We start from the raw sequence: 14,030 nt of genomic DNA on the forward strand, positions 1-14,030 counted from the left end.
TGTATCCATATTGGAATGACCCAGTATCTCAAGCTTTTTGTGCAGTTTCCCTTCATACTTATTGGAATGTTCTCAACAATTCGTGTATAGTTTATCTCTTCTGTAAGTAAAATCAGCAAGTAGTAATTGTAGGCAAAACAATGAGAACCTAGTTAAATGAGTGTAAAGTGGTTGAGAGAAATTGGTGATAACTATTTAGAACTATTCTTCAGGATTCCTATAGTGCAAGACTGGTGGCAACAAATACTTGATGTATCTCAAAGCTGCCAGAGGAAAAAAGCATACGTGTAGGGTTGTTTTCAAGAACAATGATATGAATGATGGCAGATTTCCTATCAGGAACAAATAGAAATATAGTAGACAAGCAACAGTTATTAATTTTTACAAAGAAATTATGGAATTATAGATTTTTGCTTTCTAATTGCTATATAAATGATTAATAGTAAAGAGAATACTGTTTTATCTTTTAAACAAAGAAACATAAATTGGAGAATAAATAAGATAGATTTATAAAGGTATACATAAGTAGAAGACATTTTTACCTGCTTATATAGTGTCTTAACTGTGTAAAACCTTTGAAGTTTTATATATAGGTCCTCAGAAGTAGTTGGTCTCATATGACTATTTGTCAATTTATATTTGTTTTAAACTAAATTTGCAACTCTTATTTATTTAGATTCTATATACTATGATTTTGAAGTATTTCTTTTTTAATTTATAGCTCTTTAAAATTGTCAGTGTCAAAAGAAGGAATAATTTTATTCTTGGCTATCTTCTTTTTTAGTTGTCTGTGTAGTGAACATATGTTTGTTAAGCTTCATTACAGTTAAAATTATATCATAAATATTTTTTAAAGGTTGTTACACAACCATCTTTTTTCCTATTTTTTTTATTGGTACATTATAGTTGTATATAATGGTGGGATTTATTGTTACATATCCATGCATGCACACATATAACAATATAATTTCTCCAGTATCATTCCCCAGTATTTCCCCTTTCTCTTCTGTTTCCCATTTCCTGTCCTCTCTCCTCTACTTTACTCATCTCCTTTAAATTTTCAGAAACCCTCTCCCCTCCCTGGGTCACCTTTCTTATCCTTTTTCCTTTCTATTTTCTATATGAGAGAAATGGGCAACCTTTGATCTTCTAAGTTTGGCTTATTTCACTTAACATAATGGTCTCAAGTTCCATCCATTTCCTGTGCATGGCAATTTTAGTTTTCTTATGTCTGAATAAAACTCCATTATACAACCATCTTAACTGCAGTTTTTGATAATGGTATAATGTATATAATATAATACCTGTTCCTCTGTTATTGTCATTTCTTTGTTAAAGTATTTCATAGACAATACTGTAGTTAACAATTTTGTAGAAATGGGTTATAATTTCTTTTGAATTTTGTATTCCCAAGGATTACATTACTGAATTAAAAGAAGTCTGAACATTTTAATACTTACATTTTTATGTTTATTTACATAAGTATATCTAAATATATGTTTAGATATATTTCATTTTACATGGTATTTTACTTAATATTTATTTATTTTACAAATACTTGTATTGCCAGTTCTTTGTTCTGGAAAGGTTAAGTAACTTACTCAGGGTCTAGTTTCATAGTTGATATTCCTTATAACTTTGTAATGATACTTGTTTTAGTAATCTTGCCATTTTGCTCTCATAAGGATTATATCATTTTCAGTTTCATCATAACCTACCAGTGGTGGATAGTAATTTTTTTTTTTTTTTTTTTTTTTGTGGTGCTAGGGATTGAACCCAAGGCCTTATGCATGGGAGACAAGCACTCTACTAACTGAGCTTTATTTCCAGCTGCCATAAATTTTTTTTATGATGAAATATTTTCAAAGTAATGAATTTAATAGGTATAATATGAAATCCTTTTTCTACAAAAATGCTTGAAAAGGAAGATTAATTTTAAAATGTAAAGCTGTAAGTTAAATTTTTGTTTTTCTGTATAATGTTTCATCCACTAGAAATCTAAAAGTAAGAGGGTGGTTGACCAGGCTTTTGCTAAATAAAATGATATTTTGGAAATTTCCAGAATAAATCTTTACTTTTTATGGACAGATAGAATCGTTTATTGACTTTGTTTAGCAAGCATTGTGTAGTAGAGATTCTTAATTGTGCAAAAATATTACAATTTGAGAAAAGTTTTGTCAATGGTAATTTTTAAAATCACATTTATTTAAGAAAAATGTTTTAAATTGTAAGAATAGTACGTGCTTACAGTTGAAAATTACAAAAAACACAGGAGGGTTTAAAAAGTAAGAGTTCCTTTCTCCATCATCTAATCTCAGTTCACTGGACATATAAAAACCATCCAATATCCAGCAACCATTCTTCTTCAGCTATAATTACTATTAACAGTTTTTAAGAATTATTTATTATATAAGAATCTAACTTAAATTTTTTTTTTTTTTTTGGTGGTGAAGCTGTGAGTTCTTTGGAATTGTGAATATTCTTTTGAAATATGGAGCCCAGCTAAATGAACTTCATTTGGCATACTGCCTGAAGTATGAGAAGTTTTCAGTATTTCGCTACTTTTTGAAGAAAGGTTGCCCGTTGGCACCATGGAACCATATATCTGAATTTATAAATCATGCAGTTAACGCACAGATAAAATATAAGGAATGGTTGCCACATCTCCTACTTGCTGGATTTGACCCATTGACTCTACTGTGCAGTTCTTGGTAAGAAATCCTACTATGGTGGGCCTTAAATCTTTAAATGACTGCACTACCACTAAGTTTTCCTAGTTTCTTGAGTTCTGTGTGATGGGAGAAGCGAGTGTGTATATGTTTATGAGTTTTGATGGTCATAACAGGGTTGGGATGAAGGAAGGAGTTGGGAGCTGCAAGTAGTGAAGTTAATTAAGCACAGAGGCCTAGAAAAGGTGACTAGTAGAAGTGGGTACAATGAGATAGATGCCAGAGAGAAGGATATTTCTTCTGCTTCTGGCTAGCCCTTATGCCCTTCTTAAAATGCCTGTGACATAAAAAGTAACGGTTGTAGCTGCTTTGAAGATTTCTGCTATCCCTCATCAAACTACATTGGATACTCCTGCCCTACACATCTTGTCATTTTGAAATTTGTCTCCCTTATTAAGTAATCATTTCTGAAGTATCTGAGGATGTGATGTGTTTGAGGTAGTTTTGTAGCAGGCAGCCCTCTACAAGGGATTATATGAATACTGAGTCAGATTTTTGTTGGGCAAGAAGAGGAAGACTGTTTCTTCGAGCCTCCATCCTTCGCAGAAATTGTTAGTATCTTGAGACAGGTAATTTTATCAGTGAGAGGACCCTTGACTGATATTCAACTAACATGAAAAAGTAGAATAGAATTCTCCAGGGAAATAGAGGACATGCTATTTTGTAGAATTTCAGTAGAACATCTACTAGTTTTCATTTTTGTACTTCAAAAATTACCATTCACTGAAGTAAAATTTAGACAAATGATGAGATTCCAGCTTATTTCTTCTCCAAAGAGGCGTTTTTGAGAGTTTAGGCATATAGTGCTGCTTGCCCCTGCTGGTGAGCTTAGTTTGTATTTCTGTGGACTCTACCTTCCTCCTGGTGGCTTCTTCTTTATGTGAAGGACAGGGTCTTTATTTGGCAATATTACAGTATTTCATCTTTTTAATGTGTTTGCTTACATGGAATTTAAGAATTTTCACTAATGGGATTGTCATCTCTTTCTAACACTCTCTTTTAGATACGTTTGTCAGGAAAAAAGTACTTTCTGGTAGATGGTTTGGGGTGCATAGAAGTAACAGCACAGTTGAGATAAATGTGCTGATCTCACCTTAACTTTTGTTTATAGTTTATAACATTTTGAGCCCCTAGATGTATTTGTTTTTTCCCCAATAGCTGTTTAATAGATAAATAGTTGTTTGTCAAATGCTTGTGGTTGCTTCTGGTTTCTTTTATACCTTTCCTAGTACTTTTTGCAAAACTTTACTTATTTTTTTAAAAAGGTAATTGATTGAAACATAAAAATGAGTTACTGACATCTCTAATTTTTTTATTTTTATTTTATTAGAACTTTATAGTTATACAGTAATTCAGTTCATCCCAACAAACTCATACATGCATGGAATTCAATTTTAGTTCATGAGCACCCCTTTTCAACCCTTTTGTCCTCCCTCCCCTTCTGTTTTCCTTCCTCTACTCTACTAGACTTCCTTTTGCTAGTTTATTTATTTATATTTATTTGGTTCTTTTTACTTATACATAAAGGTGAAATTCCGTGCGGTATTTTTATACATGCATGTAACATGATTTTTTAAGAATTCGTGCTGCATTACCTCCTCTTTCATATCCTTCCACTCTATCTCCTCCTTCTACACTACTGATCTTCCCTCTAGCTTTATGACACCTATCCTTCCTTCCACATTTCCTTTATTTTACTCAATCTTCCTCATATGAGAGAAAACATTCAACTTTTGAGTCTCTGAGTTTCATTTAGCATGATGTTCTCCTTTTCCATTCATTTATTAGCATGCTGTAATTTCATACTTCTTTATAGCTAAGTCAACTTCATACTTGTCTGTTTGTCTTAACAACCCCCCCTCACATGCATACATATCAGTGAGATTGAAACTCTTGCTAATGAAATGAATAATTAAGAAAATTATTTAAGTATCCTTAGCTTACATGAATTTAATTATAGATTCTGATCCCTGGACAGTAGTTTCAGTTGCCTTCACCATTTCAGGATTCACTCCCTGACAGTGCTGTAAATTGACCTGAACATTTAGGGTAGCCATGGTCAGTCCTGACAGTCTGATCCCCTTCATCTTTGGCCCCATGAAGTGCCTGTCCTCAGCACATCCAGTATCTTCTCTTCATACTTATTGTGTTTCTCTACTGAAGCTGAAACCATGGGGAAAACTCTACTGCTTGTCACTCCACAAAACACTTGGGAAACAGGTGGGCGAGGAAAAGAGGTTTATGCAGTGCCAGCTTTGAGGAAGATAGAGACTTTTATGTTTTAAATTTCCTTCTTCAGAGGGCTCAGGGGCCCAGAAAGGTTTTATGAGAGAAAAGGAGGCACAGTGGAATAAAAGGCAAGAAATATACATAGGTAGACGTAGCCAAAGAACCCCAGTTTCAGCTTCTTTGGCATCATTCCTCAGTAGGAGGAAATAAGCATGGAGAAAAACAGTTACCAGAAAGTTTCTTTTAATTTCAAAGAGACTGTTTCAGAGCTGTTAACTGATTCCATTTGATTTGCCCAGTACTTTCAACCTTCATGCTCTTTTCAGGTTTTTAATTTATTTTTTCTCTAATAAAAACTTAGAATACTTGCCTGACACCCAGGAAGCATTATTTTAAGTTCTTCACTCATATTAGCTCATGTACTCTATAGAAGGGAGTAGATGCAATTATTATCTTTCTTTTACGGAGGAGGAAATTGAGGCAGAGGGTTCAACATTCTTGCTCAAACTCACACAGCAAATTAGCTCTGGAATTTAGATTTGAACCCAGACTGTCCTACAGTATGGCTCACATCTATGTTCTTAACCACTCTGCTGTGCTACCTTAGCCTTGTGAATCCACAGCAATGAAGAAGTTTTATCCCTTGATTTCAAGTTTCTTTATCCTTTGCAAAACGGAGGATTTGTGCCAATTTTTCTTGCTCCTTCCTGTTCCTAAATTAGGAAAACCTACACAGGAAAAGAGAATTAAACCTTGTGTCTTTGTCAGCCAACTAGATAGACTGCCTATACCGAGAGGGACTACTGAGTTTTATTTTCTTAGAGGGTTTTGTAAAGTATGCTCTCCTTTCCCTAGTTCTGATACAGCCTCCCCACTCTACATGTGAATAGTTGAGAATTTCTGTGGTTATAAGCCACTGGTTGTATACTGCATTCATTGGATATGTTAGAATAGGAGAGAGTTAAGAACCAATAAACTACAAATTATTTTAAAGTAAGTTGTAAAACTTTCAGCTGTCTGAATTGAGAAAGCCAATTGCATATATTTTGCTACTAAGGACTAACTTTTGTCACTTTATATTCATTAGAAAAAAATACAATGGAAAATTTCACTTTAAAAATGAAAATGCTTAACATGGTCAAATTTTTGTTCACTGATCTTTTATTGAATAGATAAAGCCAGTGTTTACACTGAATATGATAAATGTTTTGCTTTCTTTGACCAAATTTACATTCAAATAGTTGTTATAAGAAAAATTCTCTCATAAAAATTCCAGTATGTTGTCAAAGTAGATTTTGGTTGTTTCTTATTTATATTGCATGTAAGTCTGTTGCTTAATCTTTTTCATGTAAATTATAAATATCTTTCTTAGGTACTCCTTGTCTTACACAGTCTTAAAAATGTATGTGGCTGAATAATTGCTTGTCACAGTGTAATCTACGAAGTTGAAATATTTTTTTGACTTTAAATGTAAGACTAAGTCTCCTCCTCCCCCCAAGAAAGTAATGGGAGAATAATAGAAAGCAAATGTCATCTGTGCATTTTGTTGATTGTCACTTGTTTATACTCATACAACTGCTCTGTACAATGTAATGGTCAATGTAATATAATAACAATACATTTTAGTGGCATTATCAGTGTTGGTAAAATAAACTCATCATTATATTAACTAAAGCTATGCAAACAGATTTACTTCTCATGTGCGTTTTGATACCTGTATAAAAATGACTTTGTTTTGGGTCACAGTGAGTCCTAAAGCACATTAAGGCAGAAAAATGAAACCATTAAAAAAGAACCAAATAACCTTTGGTATGGTGCTCCAACAACGCCAAGGAGATTGTTTGCCCTTGAATATATTTTATCCTTTCATTTATTCTCAGTATTTCCTGATAAGTTGTGATTTCACTGAAAACTGACTGAAAAGTAAAGTCTTTGCCCAAGGTATTTGTCCTACCTTTATTATTATATGTTTGCATATCTGAGAATTAAGAATTTGGGAAATAATTTTCATACTCTCTAATAAGTCATTTCAGGGATACTTTGACTCTGAATTACTAAAAATAAGTTGTGTTTGAAATGACAAGTTTAGAGTATTATTTAGTTTCTATTTTTTGCTTCTACTTCTTTCCCTTCTTCAGTTTGTTACTTAGTAATGTCTCCCAACAATCTACCTTGAGAAGAATTTCTGCTTTTGTAGTAATTACTAGAGGTCCTGTGTTAGTCAACTTTTCTTTGCTGTGACCAAAATACTGACACAAACAACTTAGAGGAGGAAAGGCCTTTTTTGACTCATGATTTCAATCCACGGTTGACTGATTCCATTGCGTTGGGCCTGAGGTGAGGCAGAGCATCATGGTGAAAGGGTGTGGTAGAGGAAAGCTGCTTCTCTTTGGGTATGTTGGTAGGAAGTCTGATATTATTTTGAAAGAACAAAGGAAGAACTGTTTATATGGATTCCCTTCTTTCAGTCCTTAAAGACAAATCTTGTACATCTTTTATGTCTGAATCTATAGTAGAAATGTTCTTAAAGAATAGCTGTACATCACTGGAAATTGGGTAGAAACAAGCCGTCTCTCTTGTATACTCAGTTTAGCAGTAACTTGAGAGTGCTTGGACTTCATCCTTTTGGGATTATTAAATTATGTGTCTAAGGATGACCAAACTACATTTGGCAAGATCGTTGGGAGGAGATGATGGTAAGCCCACTATCATACTGGTACTGTTTCCAATTAGAAGGGAAGTTCTACTCTAGTAGGAATAGAGATTCCTTTTGTTATCTCCGACAACTATACGCTGAATCAATTCCCTTTCTGTTAGGAACCTGTTGATGATTATTTGTATCTACCAAACTTGCCTTTAGTTATGTGAATTCTTTCTGTGCCCCATTTTTTTGGTGCCTTCCTTTTTAAGATATAAGCATAGATATGTAGTATTTATTTCTACAGTACAGGATGAAACCTATATATATTTTGTTTCTGATGACTTGTTAACACCTTATTAATGTAGGATTGACTCAGTCAGTGATGACATTCTCATCTTCACTTTGGAATTTACTAATTGGAAGAAACTTCCTCCAACTGTTGAAAAGAAGCTCTCCGATCGTGCCTCAAACTCCTCTTGGTCTCTACAGCAAAGGATTGGTAAGAAAGAACAATTTTAAACAGACTTCACTACTTTTCCCTCTCTTGCTTGTCTGTGTTGTAATTTTAAGTGGAAGGATTTGTTCCTTTCACTTAAAGGAGAACACATAATAAATTGGATATAATTTGCATTTTCTTATATGGGAAGAGTAGAATTGTTGGGGAGGATTATTTCCTTTAAAAAAATCATTTCTGATTTTTATTAAGTTTAGCCTAAAGATCATATAAAGAAAAGTAGATGTTTACTGATATTTTTATGTAATGATAACCTTTTATTTTTTTAATGTTATGTAAACAAAGTGGGCCCTAAAAATCTGCTTTTTAAAAATTTAGTTTGTGATCTGAAATATGCTAAACTTAGTTTTGCTTTCTGGAATATGGGTGGATTTATGTTCTCTCTGTACTGTTTTATCATTTCTAAAAGGAAATGACTCCATCCTTCATTTATACCTCTCTTTACTGATTCTGTTGTCTTTACTGATTCTGTGTCTGGCATAGTATAACTATGGAGGTAAGCTGGATGATAATTCTATGAATTTACTGATATTTTAAATGACAGTTTTAAAACTTTTTCAATTTACCTTTGCTCATTTAAACTTTCTAAAACTTTTAGAGTTAATTTTCAGATTTTTGATTAAAAAATTAAGAGCATGCAGTAGGGTTTTGCATAAGATAAGCAGTTTAAACATATATGCAAAGTATTCCTATTTAGTTATTCAGATTTACTTTACTTTGACTATATTTTGTTAACTAGATTGTATGTCTTAAGTTAGGAAAACTATTTCTTCACTGCTATTTTTACTTAACCGTAACTCTTCATAAAACATTTCAAATAGGCTTTTAACAGGTGAACTTATACATATGTAGAAATGTATCTTTTAATTTATTGGAAAACTACATTTAAGTAAATTTTCTCAATTCAAAACATTCAGGAAAATATGCTTTTGCACTGAGGTGTATTCAAACTGTTAGGTTTTTGCTGAAGAAAAAAAAAAGCAATCCATTAGGAATCTCTGTCTTCTAGTTTAGAATTTCTTACAGATAATGTTGGAAAACTGACTTGCATGTAACTTTTTGTTTTCTTTTGGTGATACTGGAGATTGAACCAGATGTGCTCTACCACTGAACTACATCCCCAGCCATTTTTATTTTTAATTTTGAGACAGGGATTACAGATATGTATCACCACATTCAGCCACTTGCTTGTAATTCCTTTTTTTTTTTGCGGTGCTGTGGATTTGAACCCAAGGCCTTGTGCTTGTGAGGCAAGCACTCTACGAACTGAGTTATATCCCCAGCCCTGTAATTCTTAATGTTAAGAATTGACTCTGATTTTACTAATTACGTATCTACAGCAGAAAAGAACAAGTATCTATTCAGAACAGATAGAATATGGGACAGTGGATTTGGGAACAAAGAGTCAAAAGAGGGAGCATATGCCAAACAGGGAAATTATTGCAGTGTTATCAATTAGTAAAGATATGTGAGAGTTTATTCTGAAGATCTTAACATATGGCAGGTTTGTCCAGATGAAGGTAAAAATTGAGCATGGGTATATTACCTTGCAGTAGACTAAATCCATCAAGGGCTTCTTGTTTAATTAGGCACTAGGCTGAGCTTGTGTAGGGAAATCATCATCATCCCTTAAGAGGATTTTATGCTGCCTGAAGAATTTGCAAAAGCCTTTCTTGAAGGTATTAAAGTAGCTAATGCTTTTCTGGTCTATTTCTCTAAGTAAGACCTTTTCTCTTGGTTCCAGTTCCATATAGCCACCTGCTTTTTGGACACCTCCACTTGATATCTCATTTTGACATATTCAAAATTGAACATGTCATTTTTCCTGTAAATCCTTCTGTTCTTTCTTTGTTTCCTGGTTCAGGAGGTGAGTTTGGGAGTGCTATTTACAAAGAGAGTGAGTTTAAGCATAGCAGCCATTATTTTTTCATTCACAGCAGTGATGTTAGGGGTTGGGTATGATATTTGTCCCTAGAAGAAATTTGGCAATGTCTGCAAACAGGTTTTGATTCTCACAACTCTTAAGGGTGGTATTGTCATCTAGGGAGGTCAAGGCCAGGGAATCTGCTCAACATCCTACAGTTCACTGGACAGCCTCCCACAATAGAATTATCTGGATAATTTGCAGCTGCAAATGTCAGTAGTGCTGAGGTTAAGAAATCCTGATGTTTAGTGACTCTGCAGTCCAGGCTTTTCAACCCTGTCCCAGGATGACTTTTTTTAACCTTATTACAAATTGCTTAGAAAAGCTTGGGTTCTTCCTCCTACTTGGCCTCTCAGGGTATTCTGCAGTGTTTCTTCTTCTACAGATAGTAGGAGCCATTACAATGCTGTAGTTTTAATAAATCTGGGAAGAAAAGATCCACCCAGTTGCCTAGGTTTCCAATGTATTATGATTCTCTTTCTTTCTCTGGTTCAGGGCTGTCTTGGTATATCCTTTTTCTCTTTGGCTTTTCAATACACTCAATTTCTTTATGTTGGTCTTCTATACTCCCTCCTTTCCCTGGGTTTTAGCTATAGGATCTCAGAAAGCAGAAACATGGGCAAGATTTTAACTAGTGGGAGTGAGTCCTGAAGAACAGTTCTTGTTTACCTCTCTTCACATATGACAGTCTTATTTTCACCCCACTTTCTCCAGTAACTTTTCATACTATTAAATAACGACTGCCTTGTCAATACATTTTTTTTAAACATTTTATGTGAAGATGCGTCTTAACACTTATGCTGCTGTTGGTATGTCCCTAGGCAATGCTCTTTTCCCTAGATCTGTTAAGTATGCCAGCAATATCTGTCCATGTGGAAAGGTTTCCTCCATTTTTTTTTTTTTTTTCCTCCATATTTTTAAGAAGCCCTTTCCAAGTCCTGGAGGTGCCTTGTTTTTGGTCAAGATTCTCCTTTCCTTATCTTTCCTACCTTAAGGAAGTAGTAACTTGCTTTGGTAATTTATAAACAAAAATGACAACTCATTTTTTTTGCTGCTTATCTTTTAACTATTGAATTATTTTCAAAAAGTTTCTTGCTTCAGAAAGGAAATGTATACCAGGTAAAATTAACTGAGTGATTGTAGTTTTAGTGACAATCTTTTAATCACATGCCTTATAGATACCACTTTGAAACATCACTCTGATCCCATAGTAGTAGACTTCTTAGTCAAAAAATTCCAGCTGAGCGAAATGGCACGTGCCTGTAGTCCCAGCTACTCAGAGACTTAGGTAGGATGCTCACCTGAACCCAGGATTTTTAGACCAGTTTGGGCAATATAGCAAGATTTTATCTAAAACAAACAAAACATGTTTAAATTTACCAATTCCTGGTTACCTGCCCAAGATCACAGCTAAGTAATTAAATTCTTATGGATAAAAGCACTTGACTTTAGTTCATTCTGAACTTTTTTTCTTGGTGGGAGGGTGGGTGGATACTGGGGATTGAACTTAGGGTCTTGCACATGCTACTCAAGTGGTCTCCCACTTGATAAGGAAAAGATAAGGAAAGGAGAATCCAATTAACCCACTATAGGTCCAGTCCTTTTTTGTTTTATTTTGAGACAGGGTCTCTCTGATTTGCCCAGGCTAACTTGGGGTTCTCCTACCTCAGTCTCTTGAGTAGCCAGGATTTTGGGTATATGCCACTGTGCCTGTCTGGTTCATCCTGAATTTTTATTTTTATTTTTATTTTTTGTAGTACTGGGGATTGAACCCAGAGGCACTCTGCCACTGAACTACATCTCCAGCCCTTTTTATTTTGAGACAGGGTCTGGTCTCATGAAGTTACTGAGGCTGGCCTCAAATTTAAGATCCACCTGCCTCAGTCTCCCAACCCATTGAAATTATAGGTGTGTGCCGCTGTACTTGACTACTCTGAATTTTTAATAACCAAATATATTCAGTTCTATCCAGAGTGTTAAATGGATCTGAATACTACAAAGGATCCTAGAAGGACCCCAGCAAACTCTCTTAATCTTTTTATTCCAGTTTGTTTTTCTTTTTTCTTTGTTCTAAAAAGGGTTTACAAAGTTTATATACATAGACTATCACAAACAGTAAAATAGAAGTTAAAAATGGAAGTTAAAGAAAAATGAAAAAGGTGGGAATGGATTTTAAAAAAAGGTTGATCTGTGAGGAAGAAGTATGTTATTGTAAAACCCAAGAAACATTATCAGGACTCCTTCCTAAATATGGTAGACTGAAAAAGTACCCACAGTTTAAATCAAAGTTGGTTTTGAAACAGCAGTGTTTTGAGCAATGTTCTTTTCTTACGTAAACTTCAGAGATAAACCATTTTTGGTTAGGATACCAATGTAATTATATGTGGTAACTTATTTTATGAGATTGGTTGTTATATAAACTTTTAAAAAATATTTTTAATTGTAGACAGACATAATACCTTTATTCTATTTTTTTTTTTTTTTTAATGCAGTGCTGAGGATCAAACCCAATGCCTCACATATGCTAGGCAAGCACTCTACCACTGAGCTAAAACCCTAGCCCTACAAACAAAATTTAAGCTTAGGAATAGGTGATCTGTAGTGCTTTGTGGCGTGAACTAACTGGCATTCCAATTGTTTACTCAAGTGATTTCTATTTGAAGGTAGTAAAACATTCTGGCTTTAAAAAGAATATTTGTTTTTCTTTAGCAAGAGCATTTATCTTGCTACTTAATAACATCAAGTTAATTGTTTAAAAGGTGGGAGTTGGGATATAATCTTAATTTATGCCAGTGGGAATTTTTTTTTTAAATTGGGGATTGAACCCAGGGCTTTAAGCATGCTGGGTAAGTACTCTACCACTGAGCTACCTGCCCAACTCTGCCAGTGAAAATTTTAACTTCTCTGCTGACTTTGACTGTCATGGTAATGATTAGGTACAGGCTCTGCATGGACATCAGACATTGTACTCTAATAGTTAAAGGTTGGAGCTTTGGAATTAAATAGACATGCCTCTAACATTTTCTAGCTATGGGGAAGTCACTTGTATCTCTGAGCCTTGGTTTCCAATTATAAGAAGAGATAATAATAGTACCTACCTCGTATCATCTTTGCAACAGATAGTGTCATTGTAATAGAGAGAGACCTTGGTTAACTAAATTCCTTTTCATTTTTCTCTTCCTTACAAAGGAAGACTGCATTGTTTTTACCTTGATTTGGGTAAGTGGTAAAAGTATAAAGCATATGGTTTGAGTACTCTATGTTTTTATTTACCTTGTGGAGAAAATATGAAAGCCATGTTTGACATGACAGTAATACAATATGAACATAACTGGGAGCCATTAAGTTGTCACTTTAGAAGAATCACCTGACCTGCAGCAAATTTTGCAAATTGAGCAAGAAATAAACATTTGCTGTATTAAGACCCTAGTTTTTAGGACTTATTATTACAGTGTAACTTAGCCTATACTCAAGCTAATCCATAACCAGATTCTATCCCAGAATCAGTGACCAAGGAAAGGTCCAAAAAGCTACAAATAGTGGAATAGTATACTTGATAATGAATATTCATATGAGTGCTCAACTAAAGCCCATCTGCTACTTATTTATTTATTTATTTGAGATGGGGGGCCCCTCACTATGTTGCCCAGGTTGCATGTGACTTCTGGGCTCAAGTAGTCCTCCGACCTTAGTCTCTGAAGTAACTGGGACTACAGGTCAAAACCACCACTCCTGATTTTTCTCCTTATTTTAGACATTGAACTGCAAAGCACTAACTTACAATTCTAAAGAAAATGTTCAATAAACTAAGTGATGTGTAAGTATAATGGGGAGTGGGGTAATAGGGGGAACTTGTTGCATCTAGCCATGGAGGCCATGCTTAATATTTAAACATGGTTAAATATCTAGTGAGCATTAAAGCTTATTGTTCATGTGGTTCTTAACTCTAGTGACTTTTCCTCTGGACACTTTTCATCTGGATGAGGCATTATT

At 34.2% G+C, this 14,030-nt stretch overlaps 1 protein-coding gene across 1 annotated transcript in view; it reads left to right on the forward strand.

Annotated features, from left to right (window-relative positions):
- The window catches only part of Asb3 (ankyrin repeat and SOCS box containing 3), a 97,958-nt gene that overhangs the window by 63,138 nt on the left and 20,790 nt on the right, over nt 1-14,030 (forward strand). Inside the window, 2 exon segments of the mRNA XM_047521851.1 lie at nt 2,454-2,711; nt 7,965-8,098. Coding sequence (XP_047377807.1) covers nt 2,454-2,711; nt 7,965-8,098 — 392 coding nt within the window.

This window comes from Sciurus carolinensis, chromosome 13, assembly GCF_902686445.1.
Source record: "Sciurus carolinensis chromosome 13, mSciCar1.2, whole genome shotgun sequence".
Lineage (NCBI taxonomy): Eukaryota > Metazoa > Chordata > Mammalia > Rodentia > Sciuridae > Sciurus > Sciurus carolinensis.